The sequence below is a fragment of the Ruditapes philippinarum genome, unplaced genomic scaffold, assembly GCF_026571515.1.
Source record: "Ruditapes philippinarum isolate M1 unplaced genomic scaffold, ASM2657151v2 ctg342_1_1_1_1, whole genome shotgun sequence".
In the NCBI taxonomy this organism is placed as follows: Eukaryota; Metazoa; Mollusca; class Bivalvia; order Venerida; family Veneridae; genus Ruditapes; species Ruditapes philippinarum.
Genome location: NW_026862072.1, coordinates 90,072 through 113,211, shown reverse-complemented (window position 1 = coordinate 113,211; position 23,140 = coordinate 90,072). Strand labels below are relative to the sequence as shown.

The 23,140-nt window shown below is 32.3% G+C and overlaps 2 protein-coding genes across 2 annotated transcripts; one reads left to right on the top strand and one right to left on the bottom strand.

The window, feature by feature from the left end:
- Nucleotides 1-7,696: 7,696 nt before the first annotated feature.
- On the bottom strand, nt 7,697-10,693 carry LOC132717841 (NOP protein chaperone 1-like). Its single transcript, XM_060701415.1, has 4 exons — nt 10,535-10,693; nt 8,797-8,874; nt 8,350-8,486; nt 7,697-8,087 (listed from the first exon to the last, which is right to left on the bottom strand). The coding sequence occupies exons 1-4, from the start codon at nt 10,593-10,595 to the stop codon at nt 7,833-7,835; spliced, it is 531 nt and encodes a 176-aa protein (XP_060557398.1). The 5' UTR covers nt 10,596-10,693; the 3' UTR covers nt 7,697-7,832.
- A 139-nt stretch (nt 10,694-10,832) lies between these two features.
- LOC132717840 (solute carrier family 41 member 1-like) lies at nt 10,833-17,426 on the top strand. The gene is made up of 7 exons (XM_060701413.1): nt 10,833-10,961; nt 13,392-13,977; nt 14,337-14,444; nt 14,959-15,030; nt 15,657-15,801; nt 16,554-16,700; nt 17,260-17,426. The coding sequence occupies exons 2-7, from the start codon at nt 13,432-13,434 to the stop codon at nt 17,409-17,411; spliced, it is 1,170 nt and encodes a 389-aa protein (XP_060557396.1). The 5' UTR covers nt 10,833-10,961; nt 13,392-13,431; the 3' UTR covers nt 17,412-17,426.
- Nucleotides 17,427-23,140: the final 5,714 nt, after the last annotated feature.

Below are 23,140 nucleotides of genomic sequence, written 5' to 3'. Positions count from 1 at the left end.
CTTTACATATTATATACTACAAGTCATCAGGGCTTATTAGTATAAACAAGATGGACTATTTTTATGTTGATAACCATAATTACACAGTTTAGCATTAGACAAAGGGAGATAACTTCACATGAACAAAAAGTAACAGTAACATCGCAACTACAGTAAGTAAAGAATAAAGGGAGATAACTTCACCATCCTATAAAGTAATGGTAACTCTGTTACCTCCCTTTACTTTAAACTATGACCTAGCTCTACAGTTAGTAACCAGCAAATTATCATATGCCATTCATTAGAGGTTATTATTTCACCTAATTATCAGCCTCTTGTACACATCAGATATATGTAACTTGGCACTACAATATCTTGAGTGGAATCAATTATCGCAGGAAATAATTACATATTGAAAAACCCGTCCAGAAATAAGGTCAAAATGTCTACTATAATACATGAACATACCAAGGTTAAATATACTGACATACTTCCATAAAACAAAGACACTGTAAAAAGTACATTTCTAATTTGATAAAATTTATAAGCAGATACTTACATGGGCAACCTTTCTTTTATCAACCAGTTTAAACATACAAAGAAAATGTATTTTACTTAAATATACTCATGATTGAAAATGAAATAAATTTAAGGAAAATAATTTTGTTAATTTAATTCTAAATACTGGAATAAATGTAGATCTGTTTCATACTGCATTAATTTTACATAGGTGATTAGTACAACATAAACATACAGCAGTAATTTATCTTCCTAGAAAGAGAACAAGTTTGTTCTTCATTTACATTATAAAATCCACATTTAGTTAAAACTTTCTGTAGAGAAATAAGTAGCCTATCATTGCAATCCATTTTTCTTATTTGCTTTGGCAAAACATTTTGCAAATTAACAGTAGTCTACTAGTCAACAGCCAGTAGAACATGAGTCAAGCCTGTATACTTTTTTTAAGCTACTAAATGTATGTGGCTCGACTGGCCTATGAAAAATAAGCAGTCATTTTTTTCCAGAAATGAAATGACTGAAATTCATATGGAACAACTTATTTTACAAAAAAAAAAACAACTTTATACTGTTATCATTTATTGACTTTACTTTCTATTTAAAGCCCCTTAACATATCTGTATAATTTTGTTTCTATTTTTCAAGTATAATTATTACTGCAAAATATTTACATTTTTAAAACATTACATTTACTCATGAGCCCATTCATTTTTAAAGTATTTAGTGCTTTGCATACTTTGATATGGAAACTTGGCCTCCACCCCTTACACTGTTATTAAGACAGTTTTTAAGCATCTCTTTGGTAAAGAGCTACATAAAATAGATTTGCCTTCCAGCACCACAGATCAACCAACTGATGAGAAAGGCCACTACATTTGTACCTGACCAAAGCCTATATATCCAAACAGATTCTGAAACAGAAAATCTGGGACTTAACAGATATGGAACAACATGGAAGAAACTGAAAAAATAACACACTTATCAGAAGATGTCCTCAGCCCAGGTTCCAACAGAGTTGCATAATAATGAAACTGCAGAGACAATTCATTATGTAACACAGAATCATATAAAGGAATTGGCTTATGTTAATGCCAAAATGAACAATGGAAAAATTTGTGAAAACCTCCTTGGCAAAAATGAGCCTTCACAATGAGGGATTGTGCAAGTAATGAAAAATAGGCCGACAGACTTCTGGACAATTGGTGTGATGAAGTTCTGAAAGTATGTGATGACACACAACATCTGGAAATTCTTCATTTCCATTGCATGGCACATGTACTTTTAGGTTTTCATCGGTATATCGGCATCAATTTAAAAGAACATGAATCAGGGATCACCTCCGAACATCTTTAAGTTCTGGTGCAGTAAAGGCACAGTGGTTGAACACAATACAGTGTCTGAGGTCTTTGGTTAAGCTGGTGACCAACATGACCTATGGGTAGCACACTATGGGTTTAAGTCTCTGAGATGAAATAATAAAGACAACCAGGAAATTATTAAGACAACCAGGAAATTATATTTTTGTGCACCGTAATGACTTTAATAAAGTCCTTGAAACTGTGAAACCTCAAATCTGAGCTGTTCTTGTAGATCTGAAATCTGACATTATCATAATTGTTATTGAGTGTTTAGGGTTATATATCTGCGAATTACTGAACACTTCTCAAGATATTTCCATATGTATGAGCTACTTTTCTCTCTTTTTTATTTCCTTTGTGATTTTGTTTGTTTATTGTGTTATATATTTATGTACACATGTATATAAATGTATATTAGGTTGTTTATTTAAATTGTTATAAATTTGTTGAATGTGAATTTTGAGAATTACTCAAGAATTTACTCAAATAATTGTGAATTTATTTCACTTTGCTGTAGGACTGAAATCACGTGGAGACAAAGTTAAACTAACTTCATTACGAAAGAAGTAGATATACAAAACTAACTTCATTACGAAAGAAGTAGATATACAAAACTAACTTCATTACGAAAGAAGTAGATATCCAAAACTAACTTCATTACAAAAGAAGTAGATATACAAAACTAACTTCATTACGAAAGAAGTAGATATACAAAACTAACTTCATTACAAAAGAAGTAGATATAAAACCATACCAGCTGAACGGTAGTCAATTTAATCGGAATGTAAGAGCAACGATAAATTAATTAATAAATTCAACAAATATTTATCAAATATTAGTTATTATTAAAATATTTATATAAACATGTATATATTTATGATAAATGAAATTTTGGTATCTTTTTATTGTGAAGAGGACCCTGCCAACATATGCCATCTTGATGCGCATGTTTGGCTTGCAAACTTCATTTATGAGATGTAGATAGTAGCCAGGGACGTCAACAAAATGCTTCAACGCATTATCATTCCTCAGTTCACTCAGACTTCAGATGATACATTGGTTGAATAAATTGCTATAGGGTAAATTGGAAAATGTGATTAAAAAGGCTTGTTTAGGAGGAAAACAACTTAGAGATGAACACCGAAAAAAAAAGTGTTATGAGCGAAATTAATGCCGACATGACTCAAATGAAAGGAAAAAGGGAAGAAAAGAAAAATGGATAATATGGCAGGCAAAATAATTAAAAAGAACTTAAGTGCAATGAAGAAGATGGTTTGGAGTTAGAGAATCATTTCAATGAGGAAAATCAACTTAAACCAGACTTGCCAAAAAATGATGTGGTAAAAGAAAATGAGTATATTGTCATAGCCGATAAAAGTGAATGGTATACTGGAATTGTGTCCTCTGTGAATTCAAATAAAACTTTGGTTGTTAAGTTTATGTCAACGCCTAGAAAAGTGGGACATTTTTGTTGGCCTGCATATGAAGACGCTCAAACAGTAAAAAGAGACTGTAATAATATCAGTTCAACTTGATTTTTTTACCTTGACCTTTACATGTCAGTATTATTCCATTAATGCTTAACCCATTACTTCATATACACGCCTTTTAACGCCTTTTCCACCCCCCCACCCCCTTTTTGTTGTCTCAAATGATGAAAAAATGCCTTATTTAGGCCCCAAACACTTGTTTTTGTTTGAGAAATGTTGTTAAAAAAAGTGACCTCTTTTTCGGCGCGGCCCCCCAACCAAAAGATACATCAGGGGGTTGCCAGAAGGGGGATGTGCCCCCTTCTGTTTGGGGGGTTGGAAGGGGGGCGGAGTCCCCCTCATCGCCAAGAAAATTTTGGACTTGTGAGAGGCTGTAAATGACCCCAGACTGATCATAAGGTAACGTGTAACCAACGCTGAAAAGCATTTGACTCTATCTCAATCCATTGAGAAGTTGCAGCACTTTGAAATCAATTTTGATGGAAAAAATCAACGCAAAATAGTGATTTTTGGCAATTTTGAGATGTCCCCTCGTTGCCATGGTAACAGAAAATTTAAGCCTGAGCATGTTGTTGCAAGGGCAATGGTCCAGTCAACATTTGTGCCAAGTTTGATTAGTGTTGAAGCAGTTTTTATAGTATTATAGCAATTTGAACTTGTAACGGGAGACTTTTCAATGAAAACAGCCATTTTTCACAAAATGCTCATGAAGTAATGGGTTAAAAAAAAAGAAACATTACAGTCATGATGTCAAAAGTAAAGAATTGATTAAAAAAATAAGTGAAAATTAAAGGATTATTAAGCTATCATACAAAGTATATAGACACTTGTTTGAATAATGGAGGAATACCGCCGCCGCAAATGAATTGGGTCAGTACAAATGTGCCAGACGAATGGCAAAATCACACAAAATTAATCTTCAACAGCCCATTGTTGGAAAAAAGAAAAGAACAAAAGGTCAACTATCTCTTAATCTGGGTAGGAAAAAGAGGCAGAGAGGTCCGCCAAACATCGGGAGATATAACCGCTGAGGACAAGAAGAAATTAGAAACCTTCTACACAAGGTTTAGAAATTACGTCCAGCCAAAACTTAACCCAATATTTGCGAGATACAAATTTTACAAGGAAACACAGAGCTATAACAACTGCGACACTTTCCTGGCTTGTGTATGGATCAAGGTAAGAGACCGTCAATTTGGCCTGGCATGGCAAAACAAATCGCTAGCTACATTTCTCAATGTGCTGTTTGTCAAAAGCACAGATATTCAAATGCAAAAGAACTTTTGATGTCACATGACATACCGGACAGACCATGGCAAAACATTGCCGCTGACCTGTTCTCATTTGACAACAAGGACTATCTTGTCACTGTAGACTATAACAGTTGATACTTTGAAGTAGATGCTCTCCCAAATACTCAAAGTACTACTGTCATAAGACAACTTAAAGTCCATATGACCAGATACGGCATATGTGACAAACTTATCACAGATAACAGCCTGCCATTCTCTGCAGAAAATTTCTCAAATTTTGCAAGGGAATGGGGCAGCAATAGTCTCGCTGAAAAAACAGGGTCCATTGTCAAAAGAATATTCAAAAATTCACAGGAAGCCATAGAGATCCATATTTGTTGATTCTAGAGTATAGGAATGCACCCCTTGAAGTTGACTTTTCACCAAACCAACTATTAATGGCTAAGGAATAGCAACGACAGGCTGGGCGGGGCCAATTTTGACCTCAGGGGTTTTTTTTTGTTGTTTTTTTTAAAATAAATTCGTAGACACTCACTAGAAGATGCTTCATGCAACATATCTAAGCTCTACCTCTTTGTTTTTTTCAAATACTATATAAATATAAGGAAAATCAATGAGCCCCGTGGCAGGGGCCAATTTTGACCCAAGGGCTTTTATTTGAACAAACTTGGTAGACACCCATTAGAAGATGTTTCATGCTTACATATCTAAGTTCTAGCTATTTGGATTTTTTAAAAGAACATTTTTTAGTTTTTACTATAATTATGTAATAACGCAAATCATGGACCCTCCGGGATGGGGCCAATTTCCACCAAAGGGCTTTTATTTGAACAAACTTGGTAGACACTCACTAGAAGATTTTTCATGCCAAAAATCTAAGCTCTAGGTATTTGGGTTTTTTGAAAGAAGATTTTTTTTTAGTTTTTACTATATACATTTTAGTAAAATCAATGACCCCCCGGGGCAGAACCAATTTTGACACCAGTGCTTTTATTTGAACAAACTTTGTAGACACTAACTAGAAGATGTTTCATGCTTAATATCTAAGCTGTAGCTATTTGAGTTTTTTAAAAGAAGCCTTTTTTAAATTTTTACAATATACATAAAATCAAAATCAATGATCCCCAGGGCCGGGCCAATTTTGACCCCAGGGCTTTTATTTGAACAAACTTGGTAGACACTCTCTAGAAGATGTTTCATGCTTAATATCTTAGCTCTAGCTATTTGAGTTTTTTAAAAAAAGATTTTTTAAGTTTTAAGAATAAACATATACAGAAAATCAATGACCCCCTGAAACGGGACCAATTTTGACCCCAGGGCTTTTATTTGAACAAACTTTGTAGACACTCACTACAAGATGTTTCATGCCAAATATCCAAGCTCTAGCTCTTTGCATTTCTTAAAAGAAGATATTTGAAGTTTTTTCTTTCGGTGGCTATGGCAACCAGAGTTAAATTCTTTGAACAATTTTTGAAGGTGACTTAAGAAAGGAACATTCTTGTGAAATTTGGATGAAATTGGCCTAGTGGTTTAGGAAGAGATGTCACTTAAAGTAAAAATGTACGGACGGATGCCAGATGAAAAGCGATCACAAAAGCTCACCATGTCACTTTGTGGCAGGTGAGCTAAAAACCATGTAATGACATTGCATCATTCCAGTCTTTAGAGGACAGGAGTCGAGTGTTGGCTGTCAAAAACAATCTGAAGAACTGCAATCAGTATAGGGATGTATTAATTAATAAAGACTAATCATTGGAATAGAGGACAACCAAGAAAAATATGAACATGATTGTCAAGGCTCTTAGACAAAAAGGAAGTGATATTTCTCTCCATGGTAACCGCATCGAGGCGACTGTGGAGATAATGGCTCAAAGGAATCTAATCATGTCTTTGATGCTCGTCAGGGAAACGGTTCAGAAATGATGGTTTCAAGATCCATAAATCATAGTGGTAATGATGTTCAGTGGCACCCATAATAATGGTGCAGATGACAACAGAAATCCAAGTGGCACTCATAGGAATGGTGCAAATGACAACAGAAATCCTAGTGGCACTCATAGGAATGGTGCAAATGACAACAGAAATCCTAGTGGCAGCCATAGGAATGGTGCAGATGAAAACAGAAATCCAAGATTACTACAGATATCGAAGTGACACCTATAGTAATGGTTCTATTCAATCTAACAATACACATCAACAAAATTCAAATGACACTCCTAGGAGTGCAGACAGCTGTAATAATTGTCAGTGGTCAGGTGGTAAGGAAAGTGCTCATGCACATAGAAACAGTGGTCATCATGGTAACAGAGGTCAAGGTCAAGGTGGAAGAAGTCATGGTGGCCAGATAGAACAAGACTACAGAAAATAGGTCAACTCCTTTTCCTGTTTTAACAGTGACAATTACATTTTAAGTGAAGAATGTGTCAAATTTCTAAATTATGATATATTGGGCTCATGATACTGTTGAATATGATTAGTTTACTTGAAAACTATTCCAGAAACTTTCTTTGAATACAAATGATGTTATAAATTCTGTTCACATTACTGTATTAAACTTAGAACAAAGTTTGCAAAACCAAGCAGATATTGATGATGCTTTTTCTTATTTATGCAGTACACTGACAAAAAGAATATAGTAAATTATCATATAAAAGTACTAAGTTAAAAATGGTTTTTCTAATTATTTTTCAGAGAACTTGAGGGTTGGAAAACCTTGGTGGAACAATACTTAATCTTGTCTATGGAATTCTATGTGTGTAGCTGAAAGAAATTGGTTGAAAAATTGCAATGTACCGAATAAAAACCATTTAAAGGGTGTTTTCATTATGGCTAAGAAAGAATTTGACCGTGAAGTCCAAAAGTGTAAGCGTGCTTATCGGGTTTCTCTTCCGAATTAATTACTAACTGAATTTGAAACAAATGGTAATGAATTTTGGAAGAAAAGTATACCCATGGTGGTATGTGAGGATGGCTCAGTATCCAATAATCTTCATACTGTATTATCGAAATGGAAAGTTGATTTTAGTTGTTTATTTGTTAATATACAAACTGATATAGTTGTTGTCAATGATGAAAATGAATGCCAAACCTCTCATAGTTGTGATTGCTCAAATAAAAATATTACTATTTTTTGAAGTAGAAAAAAGCTATTAATAAAGCGAAGCATCAGAAAGCATGTGGTTTCAATGGAATCCCAGTTGACATTTTGAAGAATGAATGTGCATATTTTGTATTTATCCCTGTTCATCTGTTTTACTAAGTTCATTTAATGAATCTTCAGTAACACTAGAACTATCTTCATCCATGGCCTGTATCAACTGTTTACCAAGTTTGTTTGCTTTGCCACTTGTCGGCATTTTCATATTGTTTATATTCACTTCTTCACACACTAAATCAATATCATCATCATCATCATCATCATCACTGGAGGTGTCTGAATCTACACTGTCATCATCACTAATATAATCTGCCTCCATTAAAGCTAAATTCTGAAAAAGAAAAAGAAAAAAAATGAAAATTAAAAAAAATGTAAAAAGAAAAACTACAGTCGACAAAGAAAATGTCAGAAAAAAATTTAACATCATCTGTGATGTTTAACATCATCTGTGATGTTTTGTCAGTCTCTATTTTGTTGCTCAATCTATGGTATTATTATAGTCGTATATATATGGTGACAAAATTTAATGAAACTGAAATATATTTTCAAAAAAATCTATATAGCCAAATTGTAAGATAAAACCATAATCATACCATTTCTATATGAGGGGCATCTACGTCATCTATTTGTTCAATATCAGCACAATATTCCGGATCGGCTTCCAATCTTTTCTGTAATTCTTCATTGGCTGTTGCTAACTTGGGCAGAAAATTTCGCACCTGGCTCAATACTGTAAATACAAATGTATTCACAAAACTTAATCATCAATGATTACATGTAGAGTTCCATGAAAATACTTTTGTATCTTTCTTGCATAGTAAACAACTTTTGAGTTATAAAACAACATAATGGCATGAAGCTTAGTCACAAATCATATTTAAAAGTGCATTATTTTGAGCTCCATTGCAAATTTAGTTAGTGAGATTCTGGTGAAGTCCTCTCATAGACTATCATAGTAATGGGAAAGTCATGATTCAGAAACACAAAATATAATTTTTTATGATTCAAATATTAAAAAAAAAGAGTGTTGATTTTCTTACCTGAGCTTTGTACTGGTTTGAAATCTTTCCTCAGATCTTCAAGTGTCTTAATGTCTTTGTTCACTATTAGACTTGTATCTGCAAACAGAAAATAAACCTCTATAAATAATATAATTTTTTTCAGCAGGTCTAGGATTTAATGATATTTACGGACAAGACAGTCTGTAAATTTTTGGACAATGATTTCATTATCTGTAAATTTACAGACATTAATAATGAAAATAGTAGGAGGTGCATTAAAATTCAAAACCATAGGTTTAAATGAATAAGGTCAGAGTACTGGGATATTTATGAATCAAAATGAAAAATCGAGTATGAATATTCGTCAGTCCAGAGATCGTGGTTCGCGATCTTATTTGTTTACTACACAAATCGCCGTTTCTCACACTTTAAAGGTCGAAATAAAATAGAACTTGAGTATGAATTATGCGACATTTACTTTATTAAAATACAATTTGCCGATTAAAGACAGAAAGTCAACAAACATGTACAATGATGCAGAGCTAGGAAGTCATTAGTTTCATAAAAGGAATCATTTTATCTCTATTGAACACTCTGTTTTTACTTGAAAATTAATAAATATTTTTAGTACCTACTTATGTATAGATTTATAATAATATGACATGTATCAAAGACAGTTTTATTTAATATGTGAGTATGACGTCACACATCCTGTCTGCAACAATGGCTGAAAAGGAGTTGTGCCCATATAAAATTCCACTACCAATGTTTGGAAATACTTGTCTTTTAATGTGATAAGACAAGTTTGTTGTACCACAGGTATAATTCAGATCGCCGTGACATGTAAAAACAAATTGCTTTTTTCTCATTTTCAATTGAAATACCAAAGTATTTCCAAACAGTGGAAGTAAATTTTGCTGGTGGAATGTTATATTGGCGCCACTAGTTTTCAACCTTTAAACACTGTTTTTATTTGCATATATATTTAATGAAATTAATGTAAAGTATTGTTTAAAGAAAAATAAACATCATAAAGTTTTCAGAACTAATGTTCATGTTTTTATAGACCTTGTCTTGATAACAAAAGATTTGTGGTTCGATTTGTGAATCACAAGTGCTGAAGCGCGGATCGCCACTTATCCAGCGATCCACACCCCTACAGTACATGTATACAATTAAATGTAACAGTATGGTAAGATTCAGAACAATATGATGACTTTCAATTTTCACTTTTAACAAAAATTTAAAAATCATAAAAACAAAGAATAAAATCACCCCATTACCTTTGTAAATATAAACAATAAATTATAAAACAACTTGTCTTAAGTTAAGCTGCGGATATTGTGTCAAACTAAACAGCAAATTCACATTGTTCAAATATCTGTAAGATTATGGCTTGAAAAATCTTTGAATTTATAGACTATCTATAAATTTAAGGACAGTCCATAAATATCATCTTCAATTCTCAGAACATCAAAAAGGTAAACAGGTAAAGTAAAGGATCCTATCTCTTTTTTTACAATTTGAATAAGCAAATTAATGATTCTTAGCCGCCTTGTCTTTCTTACTAAAGAGCTAAAGGTGTGTAATGTGATTTTATAATATTCATCCTGAAACCCGCAGTGTACGGCTAAAATTTAGAAAATAATACCCACGTGTAAAATGTTATCTATAATCTGATAATGACTTAGTTTAAAATGTCCTCTGATGTATAACACTAAAATGTTGTATAAATTTTAGTCATTAAGACAAATGATAATTGAATGTCTAATTATACCTCTGACACCGGGATTGATATTCATTAGAATTTTAGAATTATTTGTTGCTTTTCCTTCCATGTTACTTTTAAAGTCGTCTATCAATCAATAAATACTAAAAGCGTGCAATTTATTATTGTTTATGGGCGCTGACATATTGGCACGGTCTAATATTTTACCGTAAAAGTATAAAGTCAGATTCCGTCTTGTCACTTGTCAGTGACTGCTTTCTAGGAAACACTGGAATTATTTGATCTTAGAATTACATATATTTTTTCAATAGATTTTAATTGTAACTATTTCCGAAAATATTTACATACTTATATTATGGGCAACAAAAGACGACAGCGACATTTTGTGATGCAGTCGTGAGAAGTTTAAAATATTTTGACATGTTGGCATCATCAAAACAACATTTCAAAAGTGATCTTTTCGGTAAACTTCTCGGTAAGCTACTTATGTATTCATTTTAATAAAATGTAAATATTATAAATTTTCTCATTTGGCCTACAAATGCCTTATGTTTCAAGATTTCCTCTTGCGTATATTTTGGAGAAATCATCATTTCGGATAGAATTCTTTTCGGATATAAATTCTATTAAACCATATAAAGCACGTGCTGCTCGTGCCAAAAAGGCATAATCGCATATCCCGGCATCTTTGTTAGATTAACTTCAATACAGCATGGTTTAAAAATCCAATGTAAATGATGTAAATTACTTATGAATAGTATAAAATTAATGCTTCTGAAAATGAATTGTATAATGTTTAGGTGATCTATTTGTTTGATATATTTAAATTTAATAGTACAGTAAATTACTGCATCATGTCTATTGTATATTAACTGTTAACATATCTGATCTTTTGTTTTTATGTTGGTTGTATCAGTATGCTGAAAATGTCTCTATGTTGTTTTGTTATTTTTTCAAATTACTATTAATAATTTACATGTAATTGCTATCAAAAGACAAATATTTGTTGTGAAAGAATTGTTAAAATCAAAATATCAAAACCAAGTATATTGAATATAAAGGTATTGGCACACTAGACTGTAGAAGTAAAAAGCTTTTGAAATAAAAAAATTGATTATAATTTTTGTGGACAAATATATTATGTGTCCTAGAAGTTAGACAAAGGGAAATAATTGTTTTGAAAATCTGAAAATAAAATCCAACTCAGTTTGAAGCATATTATTATTTTTTAAGAATAAATGAATACTACGAATTCACTTATATTCATGGGCATGAAATTTTGTGGTTTTATCAAAACTGGCATTTTCGTGGGTTCTTAAATTCATGGATTTTCAATTTCTTGTAAAAAAAAAATAATCTAATGCAAAGTAATCTTGTACTTAATCGCCGCGCATTTTACTTACAAAAATCGGCGGAAAAGTGCCGATGCATATTTGTTATATATAGAATAGAGACATGGCAAGAAGTATTTGTTGGGATAAAATTTCGTCGGATCTTAAATTCTTGGATTGACCTACCCATGAAAAACACAAAAATTTGTGTCCCACGAATAATAATGATTTTACAGTATTAAAACACAATTTGCGTCAGAATGTAATTCTGTTGAAAAATGTGTTAAAATGTCTTAGTACAACTTCACAAGGCATTCTGTACAGTAGCAGTTTACAGTTCACATATTTTACAACTGGTATAACCACACTTGGCAAAGCTTTCTTGATTTGGAATTAACTGTCCAAGAATTAGGAAAGAAAAGACCATTTGTTTTTGGTAGGAATGTGACATAGTTTCTGACATAAAATCAGCCAATATAACTGTTTGTTAATTTGTCTTGAATCTTAGAATATTGCCTTATTTGTTTAATTGATGAACGCTTGGACAACTTTCACTTAACTTAACTGCAAGAAAACTACTGTACCACTATTATAGCATAAAATCGGCTATTTTTCCCTCTTTTGCCCATGTTATAACGGGGCCAAAACCATGGGTTAACATAGTCACGCGCTCTTGTTATAGCCCGGTTTTACCTATGCGCAATACATACAGGGCCCAGTAAACAAACAAAAATGACGATTTGGCCTGTTTGCCAGAGTCATGCGCTCTTGTTATATTGGAATTATTAATTCGAGGGCCTCAGTCGCATAACGGCGAGCAGCATTCAAGTAATTACGCTGGCAATACGACGTATAGACATCACCGCTTATCTTGGTTGTTGCCCTTTCTTAGAAACGGACAGTTGTCAATGTAAACAAATATAATCTGTCATTCAGTTTAATCCCCCGATTAACTTACAAAAATGGAAAGCACAAAATGAATATAAGAAAACGTTGTTTTATTGACGTTTATATTGATAAATGTTCTGTATGTTTCTTTCAGAGAATAATGTTTTATGCCTGATTTTTTTTAAACTTGCGTGCTTAAAAAAAACGATTCTGAATTTGACTGACCTGATTAAATTACTGACCTGATTTCTTAGAAGGATATTAAAGTAAAAGGAATATACATACGGTATATAAAGCTTGCAGCTATTTGAAATAACAATGGAAGTAATCTCTTTAATAATAATAATATATATGTTTAGCTATCTTCATACATGTTATGTATTTTCAAGAGAAAGGAAAATTAAGTTTTATTAAAACCTCGTGGCTGAGTGGAATACAAAGGGTTTTGTTAAAAATCTTTTTTCAGAATGTTTAAAGTGTACTTTTTGATTCTGTAATTATATGTCTGAGTTTTATTTATTTTTTTGCGTGATATTATTTTTTTATCAGATTTAATTTGAAAAATTAGGACTTAAAATATTTTTTACATTAATGATTATACACTGGCATATTATATATACATGCATATCATATGTTTCCATTTTGTTGTTCAAACCGTTAAGTAAATTTATTTTATCCTGTTTCAGAATAATAGAGAATGTAAGTGATGTAGCATTGCTGTCTATTATGTCAAGGAAGGGAGACACATACCCCAACCTTCGTTCCCGTAAATCCAAAATGGTACCCTACGTTCATTCCCACGAATCCCCTATTTCAAGTGAAGACGAGACAGCTTTGATTCCTAAGCCAAATTATAGCAAAAAAACAAGTTATCATGGATCTGAAAGACGTAGTCAGCCTTCAGATAGAAGCAAAGGAACAAATGGTGAAGTGATCGGTGGTGATCTTGTTGATATTGATGACCGAGGCGGTGGTAGAAGAGATCGAGAAATTATAGAAGGTGATCTAGGAACTGGAACTCGTGTTAAAATGAGTAATGCAGCAGAAACCAATCTTGCTGGCACCATGGAAACGTGTTTCATAGAGAATGGAACAGATACTCAGCCACTGTTAGGAGGAAGTGATTCAGGTGATGATGGTGTAGAAATAGAAATAGTGGTGACAGAGGACACTGGTGAAACGTCTTTACAAATATGTCTACAGGTGACGCTGCCATACATTATTGCAGGGTTTGGAATGGTCCTTGCAGGAATTGTCCTAGATATTGTCCAGGTTGGTGATAAATAATTTTATTAAATTGTACCGCCAATTTTAGCATACTTATTATATATCATAAGGCATGCAAGAAAGTTGATAAAAAGAAATCTGAAAATATCAGCAAATTATTGTGTTTAAGACTATTGTAAGAGTAATATATTTTACATTGTAAGACATTTGAAAGACCTATATATGTAAGAGGTGAAGGTCATGAGGTCAAGGTCACGGCATCAGTACTCTATTATATGATGAAGAGCGCTGTTTCCGCTTCAACATTTGGCATGCATTTGCTTTTCATTTTATCTATTCATCTATTTTATTTACAAGTACAAATGTACACTTTAAGCAAACATGTATTTCATTAAATTTTCCAGCACTGGCCTGTATTTGTGGAAGTTTCGGAAATATTTGTACTAGTTCCTTCACTGCTAGGACTAAAGGGTAACCTGGAAATGACCCTTGCTTCAAGATTATCTACACAGGTACTATTTTTAATGTTGCTTTTTTAGCTCACCTTAGTTTCTATTTATAGCTCACCAGAAGTGAAAAGGAATAAGTTGTGATCTTTAAGCATAAGATTGATGTTTTTTGAAAGCTGTCAACAATGGTCTTTTCACAAAAGTTTTAATAATTTATAGTTAAATAGTAACATACATGTAAATGTGCCTCCTTTACTAGGAATGAGAAATTTGGTTTGTGGTACCTAATGTCAGGATTTTGTTTTAATAGGAGGATTAGCTATTAATAGCTACATTTGAAAAGGGAGCAGTAGCTTAGTGGTTAAGGTGGGTACCTCAGAAGACAGGGATAATTGATTCTCACCCAAATCATGTTCCTTATGAAACCGGTTACCTGGAAGTGGGTAACAAAAGTGATGAAAACAAGTTGCAACAACTTGTTTTGAAATCCAGCTGAAATAAAATTTAATACATGTATGTTTAAACTATGGCTATGAAAATTTAGATGAGTATGTTAGAATTATTTTTCATATTTCAGGCACATTTAGGTAACATGGATAAAAAGTCTGAAAAATGGAAAATGATAGGTGGAAACATGGCACTGATTCAGGTACATGATTTTAAATGTCAATAGATATCAAAAGAGCTAAGTAACCTTTTGTTTGCTGTATGTATTTAAGTGAGTGGAATTATCAGTTGTTTATTATAGGTCTTTAAGGTTTTAGATAACAAATCGTCACCTAATTGCAGTAATTTATTAACGCCTATAAAATTATATAAGGAGTTAACCTGTTACTGCACTAAGGTGACAAAATAAGAACAGTTAATAGAGTCTGATCAAATTGTGTTGATGTGCAGGTTTCATTTTTTTGCTGCCTGTATGCAGACAGTTTTTGTTTGTAAAATCCCTTAGCCATTTCCCGACAGATTTTGTTAAATTCAGCATTATTTTTTAAACAGTTTAAAAAAAAAATTTACTACTTTTTATGTCTGCATGCTTCAAGAATTTGACAAAAGAAATGAAAACATAGGGGAAGAGGAAGAGGATGTGCACAAATTATATCATTGGCATGTTAATTGAAATAGCCTGACCAAAAATACCATATCCATTCTGTGCATTTATGCTTTAATGCTTAAGGTCCTTTACCAAGTTTGACGGAAATGGCCGAAATATTGAGATAAGATTTATCATAGACTGGTACCATGCTTACTATTAACTCTTTTGTCTGTTTTCAGGCTCAGGCTATAGTTGTAGGGTTTCTAGCATCAGTGGTTGCCATGGTGATGGGCTGGATACCAGAAGGAAAGTTTAATGTTCACCACGGCCTCTTACTATGTGCTAGTAGTATGTGTACTGCAGCTGTTGCCAGTTTCGTTCTTGGTAAGGAAAATAATAATTTCAGGAGAGTGGTAGTTAACATAACAGTAGCTGAAAATTCATTATTGTTTATTTGGTATTTGAATAGAACACTGTTGAATAGTCATAGACAGCAGTTCACAAATGAGAAGTGTGTGTGTACAAAACATAATTGAGCCGTGTCACGACAATACCACCATAATGGGTTTGCGGCCAGCATGGATCCAGACCAGCCAGGACATCAGCGCAGTCTGATCAGGATCCATGCTGTTCGCTATCAGTTTCTTTACATGTAATAGGGTTGGTAAGCGAACAGCATGGATCCTGAACAGACTGCGCGGATGCCCATGCTGGTCTGGATCCATGCTGGTCGCAAACCCATTATGTTGGTTTTGTCATGATGCGGCTCATATATAAAAGATTTGAATAAAGTAATACAAGTTCTATTCAATGCATCTGTTTCAGTTCTCATATTGAAGTGGCATCTGAAGTTTATAGACATAATTTTCTGTATTGACCAGGTTGTTCAACAGCCTGTACATATAAGTGTAAATCTACATAGGATTTACCTAATAAATATCATGTGGACAAGGAAAGAAATGCTTCAGATAAAACAGAAAAGTATGTCAAAATCAGATTATGTTAGCCCTGCTGACGATGACCAGTAGTATTGAAAACTCTTCATTAGACTTTACCAGTGTTTGTTTGACATTTTAAACATTGGCACTTAAACAGTGATTTTTATTATGTTCTCTAATTTTGAGTTATATTTACAGGTGCTATAATGGTGGGAGTGGTTTTATTATCAAGGCGGTGCAATATAAACCCTGACAATGTAGCCACGCCCATAGCAGCAAGTCTTGGTGACCTCACTACTCTAGCGTTGTTATCTGGAGTGGCTTGTTTATTATATAAATCTATAAGTAAGTTTGCGTTAGATGAAATTACCATATTTACATTATGTATGTATGAATTATAAAAGTTAGATTTTTGTAGTCAAGCTTGTGTGAATTTTAGTTTATGACCTGTCTACACCTGTCAGTCTTTCTAAATTTGAAATTCACATTTTATGTGAACTTTTAATGTACAAAGTTGAAATTGATCTTCAAAATACATACTTGTATCTTATGCTTTTTGGAACTGTCTTAAAATGTATTTGTGTTTAAACTTTGCAGTACACATTTAAAAGTACACATTATTATAATGTCTCTTTGTAGTACATGTTTGTATTTGATCTTTGTGGTAAACTGAATTTGAGATGAAATGGCTGTATGTTCAACAATCTAAATATTTTTGTCCTTAATATTTTTAAAACAATTTTAATTTTACATTTAACAAAATCTGAAATATACATGTAGTTTCTCTTGTAAATTTTTTGTACATGATATTTATATATTTAGTTTTGAATGTTTTTGTTTTTTTTCCATAAAATAAAATGCCATGATAACTGTGTTGTCTTATTTTAATCATTTCTATTTTTAGATACTCAACCTTGGTTAGCCCCTGTGATGGTGGTTTTATTTATTTTATTGACACCCCTGTGGATCTATATATCTCTACACAACCATTATACAAACCATGTTATTTACTATGGCTGGGTACCAGTACTTAGTGCAATGGTTATAAGCAGGTAGGTTTTGTTTGTTTGTTTGTTTCATTTTATGCCTTTTCCCAACAGTATTTCAGTCATATAGGCGGGTTGTTTCCTAACCATCGTTCCTGGAGAGTTACACCAGTACTAGACTACCTTCCTCCGTGCTACCAAAGCATTTCCCAGGGATCGAACCCACCCAGAGAGGTAACTGGATAAGAAGTCATTGACTAACCCCTCGACAACGGAGGCGGGTAGAAAACTCAAAGATACATTTTGCTTTAGTGTGTCTAACAATCGTGGATTAAGGTGATTTTATTTTGGCATGATTTGAATTGGTTTTTACCCATTCGTTGCCTTCAAATGTATGTATACCTCATTTGCTGACATTATCTTCGTTTTCCTTTGAAAAGAATTCATTGAGCCCTGTGTGTTTGAGATATCACTCAAATAAGAACCTAAGGTTTTTACTCCATCAGGAAAGTTTGGAAGTTGCCATATGACCATTACCGTTTGGTTGATTTTCAGTGTAGAAGGGTTACTTTTACACTTCACAGTATAGCTATGTGTAAAGTCCATAATTTCTAAAAAAATAATAAAAAAAACATGCTATTATTTTTTAAATGTAAAATCTTTTTCTTTAAAGTGTCATGTTAAACTTTCAAAGAGTGACTCTATGGCCATATACTTGAGCCATCTTTTACTACTTTTGCAGTTTGGCAATTAGTACATTTACAGTGATTTGGTATTTTGTATGGATGTCAAAATACCACTGTATGTTTACATTTTCATAAAAAAGTCCCTTAACCCAAATATTTTACATTGGCACTTTTTTCTTCGTTAAAAATCTAAACCAAAAATCCATTTTTACAACAAAAATGCAAAATTTTAATTTTTTCTATAAAAAATAAAAAAAAATTTTATTCTTTTTTTAAGGGGCTTTTTTGTTTTTTAAAGGGTAAACCTTTTAGATATAAATGGAGACTCTCTTTTTGTTTTTTCAGTTGGGGGTTTTAATTTTAGTTTTTAACGGGCTAATTCCCAGGCTTTGCTTTTTTTTCAACCTGGTTTAAAGGTAATTACATTTTTTATTTTTTTGGATAAAAATGACCTTGGGAAATTAATAAATACAAAAAACCCTTTTTTAGGGTATTGACTTGGGAAAAACGGGTTTTTTACTGACAACAGCCTAGGGAAATTTTACAACACTATACTGTTAAACTAATTTAATTTTTTAGTACGAAAAACCCATCCCAAACACTGTTCAAAAATTCGATTGGGAAAATCTAATGATAAAACAAAAATTTTCCCTCCCCTAAAGGGCTTTTTCAGACATAAAAAATTTTACTTTAAAAAAAGGCGCAAAGGTAGTAGTTAAATTTAAACCATTGAATTTTAAAGTTAAGAAAAAAATTTGTGCACCAGCAAAAGCTTGGGGGGCGTTTTCTGTGAAGCCCAACCGGGACCAAGGGATAGGCTGCAGAATTTTTTTGCATTTTAAAGTATTTTGATTTTGAAATCCCTTTAAGAACAAACTTACACAAAGATGGACTGCTCTAGATTCAAAGCTCATTGAAAGTTCATTGAAAGAAATACTTAACAGGTATAGGGTTAAGTAATCAAAGCTGTGTTTGATAAGTTCTTTGTTCTTTTTATTTTGGAGTTCAGTTTTATAGGAAGTAACTTTGCTGACAATGGATTTCCAATAGGAGGGTCCATGGTAAAATGATTACTGACTTCCAGTTACTTGCCCTTAAAACACACCAATTTAAAACCCCTCCAAAAATCATCAAAAGAAATTAAAAATTTTCAAAAAAAAAATAAAGTAACCACATCTTTGGATTTGCTCTTTTTCACACATCTTTCATACAAAAAAGTAAAAAAGGGTTTAATAAGAAAAAAGTTTTTAAAAAATTTTTTTTAACCCATTAGTTTAAAATTTTGATGTAAAGAAAAATTGGCCTTAGCTTTTATAAAAAAGTTTAATAGCAAAAGTTTGATGGCAGATAAACTAATTACATTTCAAATTTGGAGGGGAAAATAAAAAGTTTGCATATCCCTTTTGTAAGCACGTTTTTTTCCCTGTCAAGATAACAAAGATTTTTTATATTTGATTAGCTTTATTTTATACAGCAAGATTTGGGGGCTTTTTTGACCCTGCAACAAAATAAACATAAGGGTTTTTGCGCCAGCATTGATCAACCACCCGCATCCGCGCAGTTGGGAATCCATCTTTTCGCACTTTTCCTACTTGATATTTTTTTGAACGAACACAGGGATCCTTCAGACGCGCAACCGGGCGGGTCGGGCCCACGGCCCCCAAAACGCATTAGGGTTTTTTTGTAAATGACAGGCCATTTCTTAAAAAAATTGATCTGATAGAAGTTTTTGTATGAAGGTATATGTGCAGTGTTGACGAGCCTTTGTATAAATTGAATAAAAAGCTTTTGATGAAATTAACAGACTATAAAATTTTTAAATTTTTCCCTATAAATTGGTTTATTTCATAAGGAAAATTATTATTGAACCCTTTTGAAATGAAAAAAATTTAACATCACAAAAGTAAGGAGGTTTTTATATAGGGAGGTATCATTATTGAATTTTTTTTTTCTAAATAAAATTAAAATGTAATTTAATGCTTACTAGCTAAATTTAAATGGACCTTACCCATCTTTTAATATGGACATAACCATTAGGCAATTCAATGGGGTGGGGATTTAAAATATGTAATGATTGAAATGGCAAACTGTATAGACCATAATCAGATAGAACAGATGTGCAGTTGACATGGGTTAAATTTTGTTGCCACACGCTTAAGTTAAGAATTAAAAACTGTATACAGGTAACCCCGTTACAAGTGGCCGCTCTGTAGTAGCAATTACCTCTTTTAAACAACTTCATGAAATCTCCAAAAACTGAGAATTAAAAAACAATCCAATTAAGCCCTGAAATAAGGTAAAAAGTCTAAAAATAAAAATTTGAATTTCTTACATGTATCAACTGATCAACTGCTATTTAACACAGAATATTGGCAAAGGATAAGTAAGACATGTATATTCAGAAATAAATTGAAAATCATATTTTGTGTTATTCTTAGCCCGTTTGGAGAGAAAAGTGATTCAAAGCATTTCAAGTTTGGGTCAATTTTCACACTTAGAATAATTATTCTGTAAAATTGAAGTTAGCAAATGATATAAAATTTAGCACACAAGTTATTGGTCTAGAATACATCAAATGGAACATTAATCACAAAAAATTATTTCAAGTCCTGTCAAGTCACAAAACCTCAGTGGAGTCCCTTAAACACTGAATTTACCCTGACTAGAGCAACATCTCTCTAAACAACAGTCGAATCATTTGCCCCCTTCCCAAAGGGTGTTGCTTTGCAGAGACTTACTGTATTCTTACAGCAGAGATATTGGTAATCTCAACTGGTTTGTATTTATAAAAAAAAACGACAGCAAATTGCCAGTTCAGTAGGGATATTGTATGGACCTGCTGTTTTGTGAGTTTGAGTCCTGTTTGCAACACATATTTTTCACCCATTTGGGGTTTTGCCAATAGGGGAATTGTTGTTTCTTTAAAACCCCCTTCCTTGGCAAGGGCATACTCTTTCCCAAAATTAAATTTTTTTTTGCCTTTTTGCCATTTTTTTTGAAAGATTTTTTTGGAAAAGTGTAGTAATTTGGGGGAAAAATTTATGAATACTTTGGGAGTACCAAAATAATTTGTAATAAGCCAACCTGAAAAGACTTTAAATTTTTAACCCAAATTTTAAAGAAAATTTCCAATACAACAAATAATTTGAATTAAAAAAAAAGAAAAAACAATTTCTAGCAGGGGATAAATAAAAATGAATTGAACATTTTTTTAAACCCCAAACAGAAAATTTTAAAAATTTATTAAGGGTTAAAATATAAATATCCCGTTTTATTTTGATTTATGGAATACTAACATGAATAAAATTTTTTTTCCGGGGGAGGAAAATTTTAGTGCCAGGGAAGCCGTATTCCCTCATTACATCGGTAACCAGACCCCGCAAAATGCAATAATGCATTTAAAAGGCTCCCTAATTTAATGCCCTTTTGGGGAAAAAGTAATTTTTATTTTTTGAAAGAAAAAGTGTTTGTTTGAATGAAAAGGTTTTTTTTTCAGTGGGCTGTCATTTACAAAACTGTTGGTTTCATTATGACAAAATCAGGATCAGGGCCTTATAAAATAATTGAAAAAAAATGTAAAAAAAAACCTTTTCAAAAATTTATTTTTAAAATTTTTTAAAAAAAAGAGCCTATTCCTAAAATTTAGGGGCAATCATTAGTATTGCCAAGAAGAGATTATTGAATTTTTATTATTTAAAAACGAATACAAATTTTTCCAAAAATGCTTTATTTTCATATATTTTTCCATAAAGCCCCCTGTTACATGGTAGGAAATGATTGTCACTTTGAAAACAGAGTGATAAAGGAAGAGGAAAATGTATATATTGTTTAACATATTTTTTTTTTCCAGATATAAATGCAAGAGCTACGCGTGTTTTATTGGGCCTAGTCATTCCCGGTCACCTGATATTTATGTATACCATCTCGTTCATGAAAGCTGGTCATACCAGTATAACACTTATATTCTCCATCATGTATTTATCTGCAGCAGTCCTACAGGTAAGGTTTTATACCACCTAGCATCATTTTTTTTTTTTGCACCAGTTTTGATTTCAGTAGCTTTTATTCATGAAAAAGAGGTTCCCGTATGGTTGTAATTGACCTCAGTGATGTAATAATTATGTTGCAATCTACCTAGTTGTACTTGTTAAAGGAGACCCCAAGTTACCAGGTGGAATTTGTGTGTCTGAATAATTTTTGATAAAATTTTTTTTTTAAAATTAACTTTATGAAGTTTTTTTAAAAAAGATTTCTTAATTGGGGGAAAAAAATTTTTTTCGATAATAAATTTGGCGTGAGGTATTTAGAATGGGACGTGGCACAGGTTTCAGAATGTGTTTTTTAATTGAATTTTTATTTTCAGGTTTGTCTTTTTTCATTGCAACTGGGTGGGTTTATTTTATATGGGGGCAAGGGGAAAACCGACAATGTAAAATTCCCTATTTAACTGCCCTTAGATCTCCTTGGGAAAAGCCCTTTCCCAGCCCTTTTCTTCCCTATTCTCTTTCCAATAGGAGATAAAAAATCTGATTGGAACGATACTTTTTCTTTCTAGGAAATTTTTTATTTTCCCTTTTTTAAACACCTTAAAGCTATTTTTATTTTTAGTTGACCTTATTTTTAAAAAAGATTTATTTCCCCTACAGCCCAATTTTCAAAGGAATTTTAAAACCCTTTTGCCACGGCCACAAAATTTTACCGAACGCTAGTGCACCAAGATCATCTCTATCACCATCTAGCAGGTCTGCACTGTTAGTTTTAATCAATATATATTTTTAAAAATTTTTATAAAAAAGATAATAGGGTTTGCTCAAATTGAAATACAGACAACCCTTTGAATTTAAATTTTAACAAGTATAGGTTAACTAAACTATATTAATTTTTAATTACTAATACCCCCATTTTGAAAAAAAAAATTTTGGAAAAAATTTGGGATGTTTTCATTAATATTCAAAAACTTAAAACCCGGTTCATCTTCTTTTTCCAATGGGGAACTGCTTTCTTTTTTTCAATTAGATTTACTCATCGACATCACGCCCCAGGAATATACAAAACAAAACATATACACTGTTACATTGTTCTTATATTTCAATTTGGATTATTTATAAGTGAA

Bases quoted from the DNA above. Each gene is read 5' to 3' on its own strand.
- LOC132717840 (XM_060701413.1), top strand. From the start codon at position 13,432: ATGTCAAGGAAGGGAGACACATACCCCAACCTTCGTTCCCGTAAATCC. The intron at 15,802-16,553 runs GTAAGGAAAATA...TTATATTTACAG, and splicing joins TGTTGCCAGTTTCGTTCTTG to GTGCTATAATGGTGGGAGTG. The intron at 16,701-17,259 runs GTAAGTTTGCGT...TTCTATTTTTAG, and splicing joins TTTATTATATAAATCTATAA to ATACTCAACCTTGGTTAGCC.
- LOC132717841 (XM_060701415.1), bottom strand. From the start codon at position 10,595: ATGGAAGGAAAAGCAACAAATAATTCTAAAATTCTAATGAATATCAAT. The intron at 8,875-10,534 runs GTATAATTAGAC...TTCTGTTTGCAG, and splicing joins TATCAATCCCGGTGTCAGAG to ATACAAGTCTAATAGTGAAC. The intron at 8,487-8,796 runs GTAAGAAAATCA...TTGTATTTACAG, and splicing joins CAAACCAGTACAAAGCTCAG to TATTGAGCCAGGTGCGAAAT.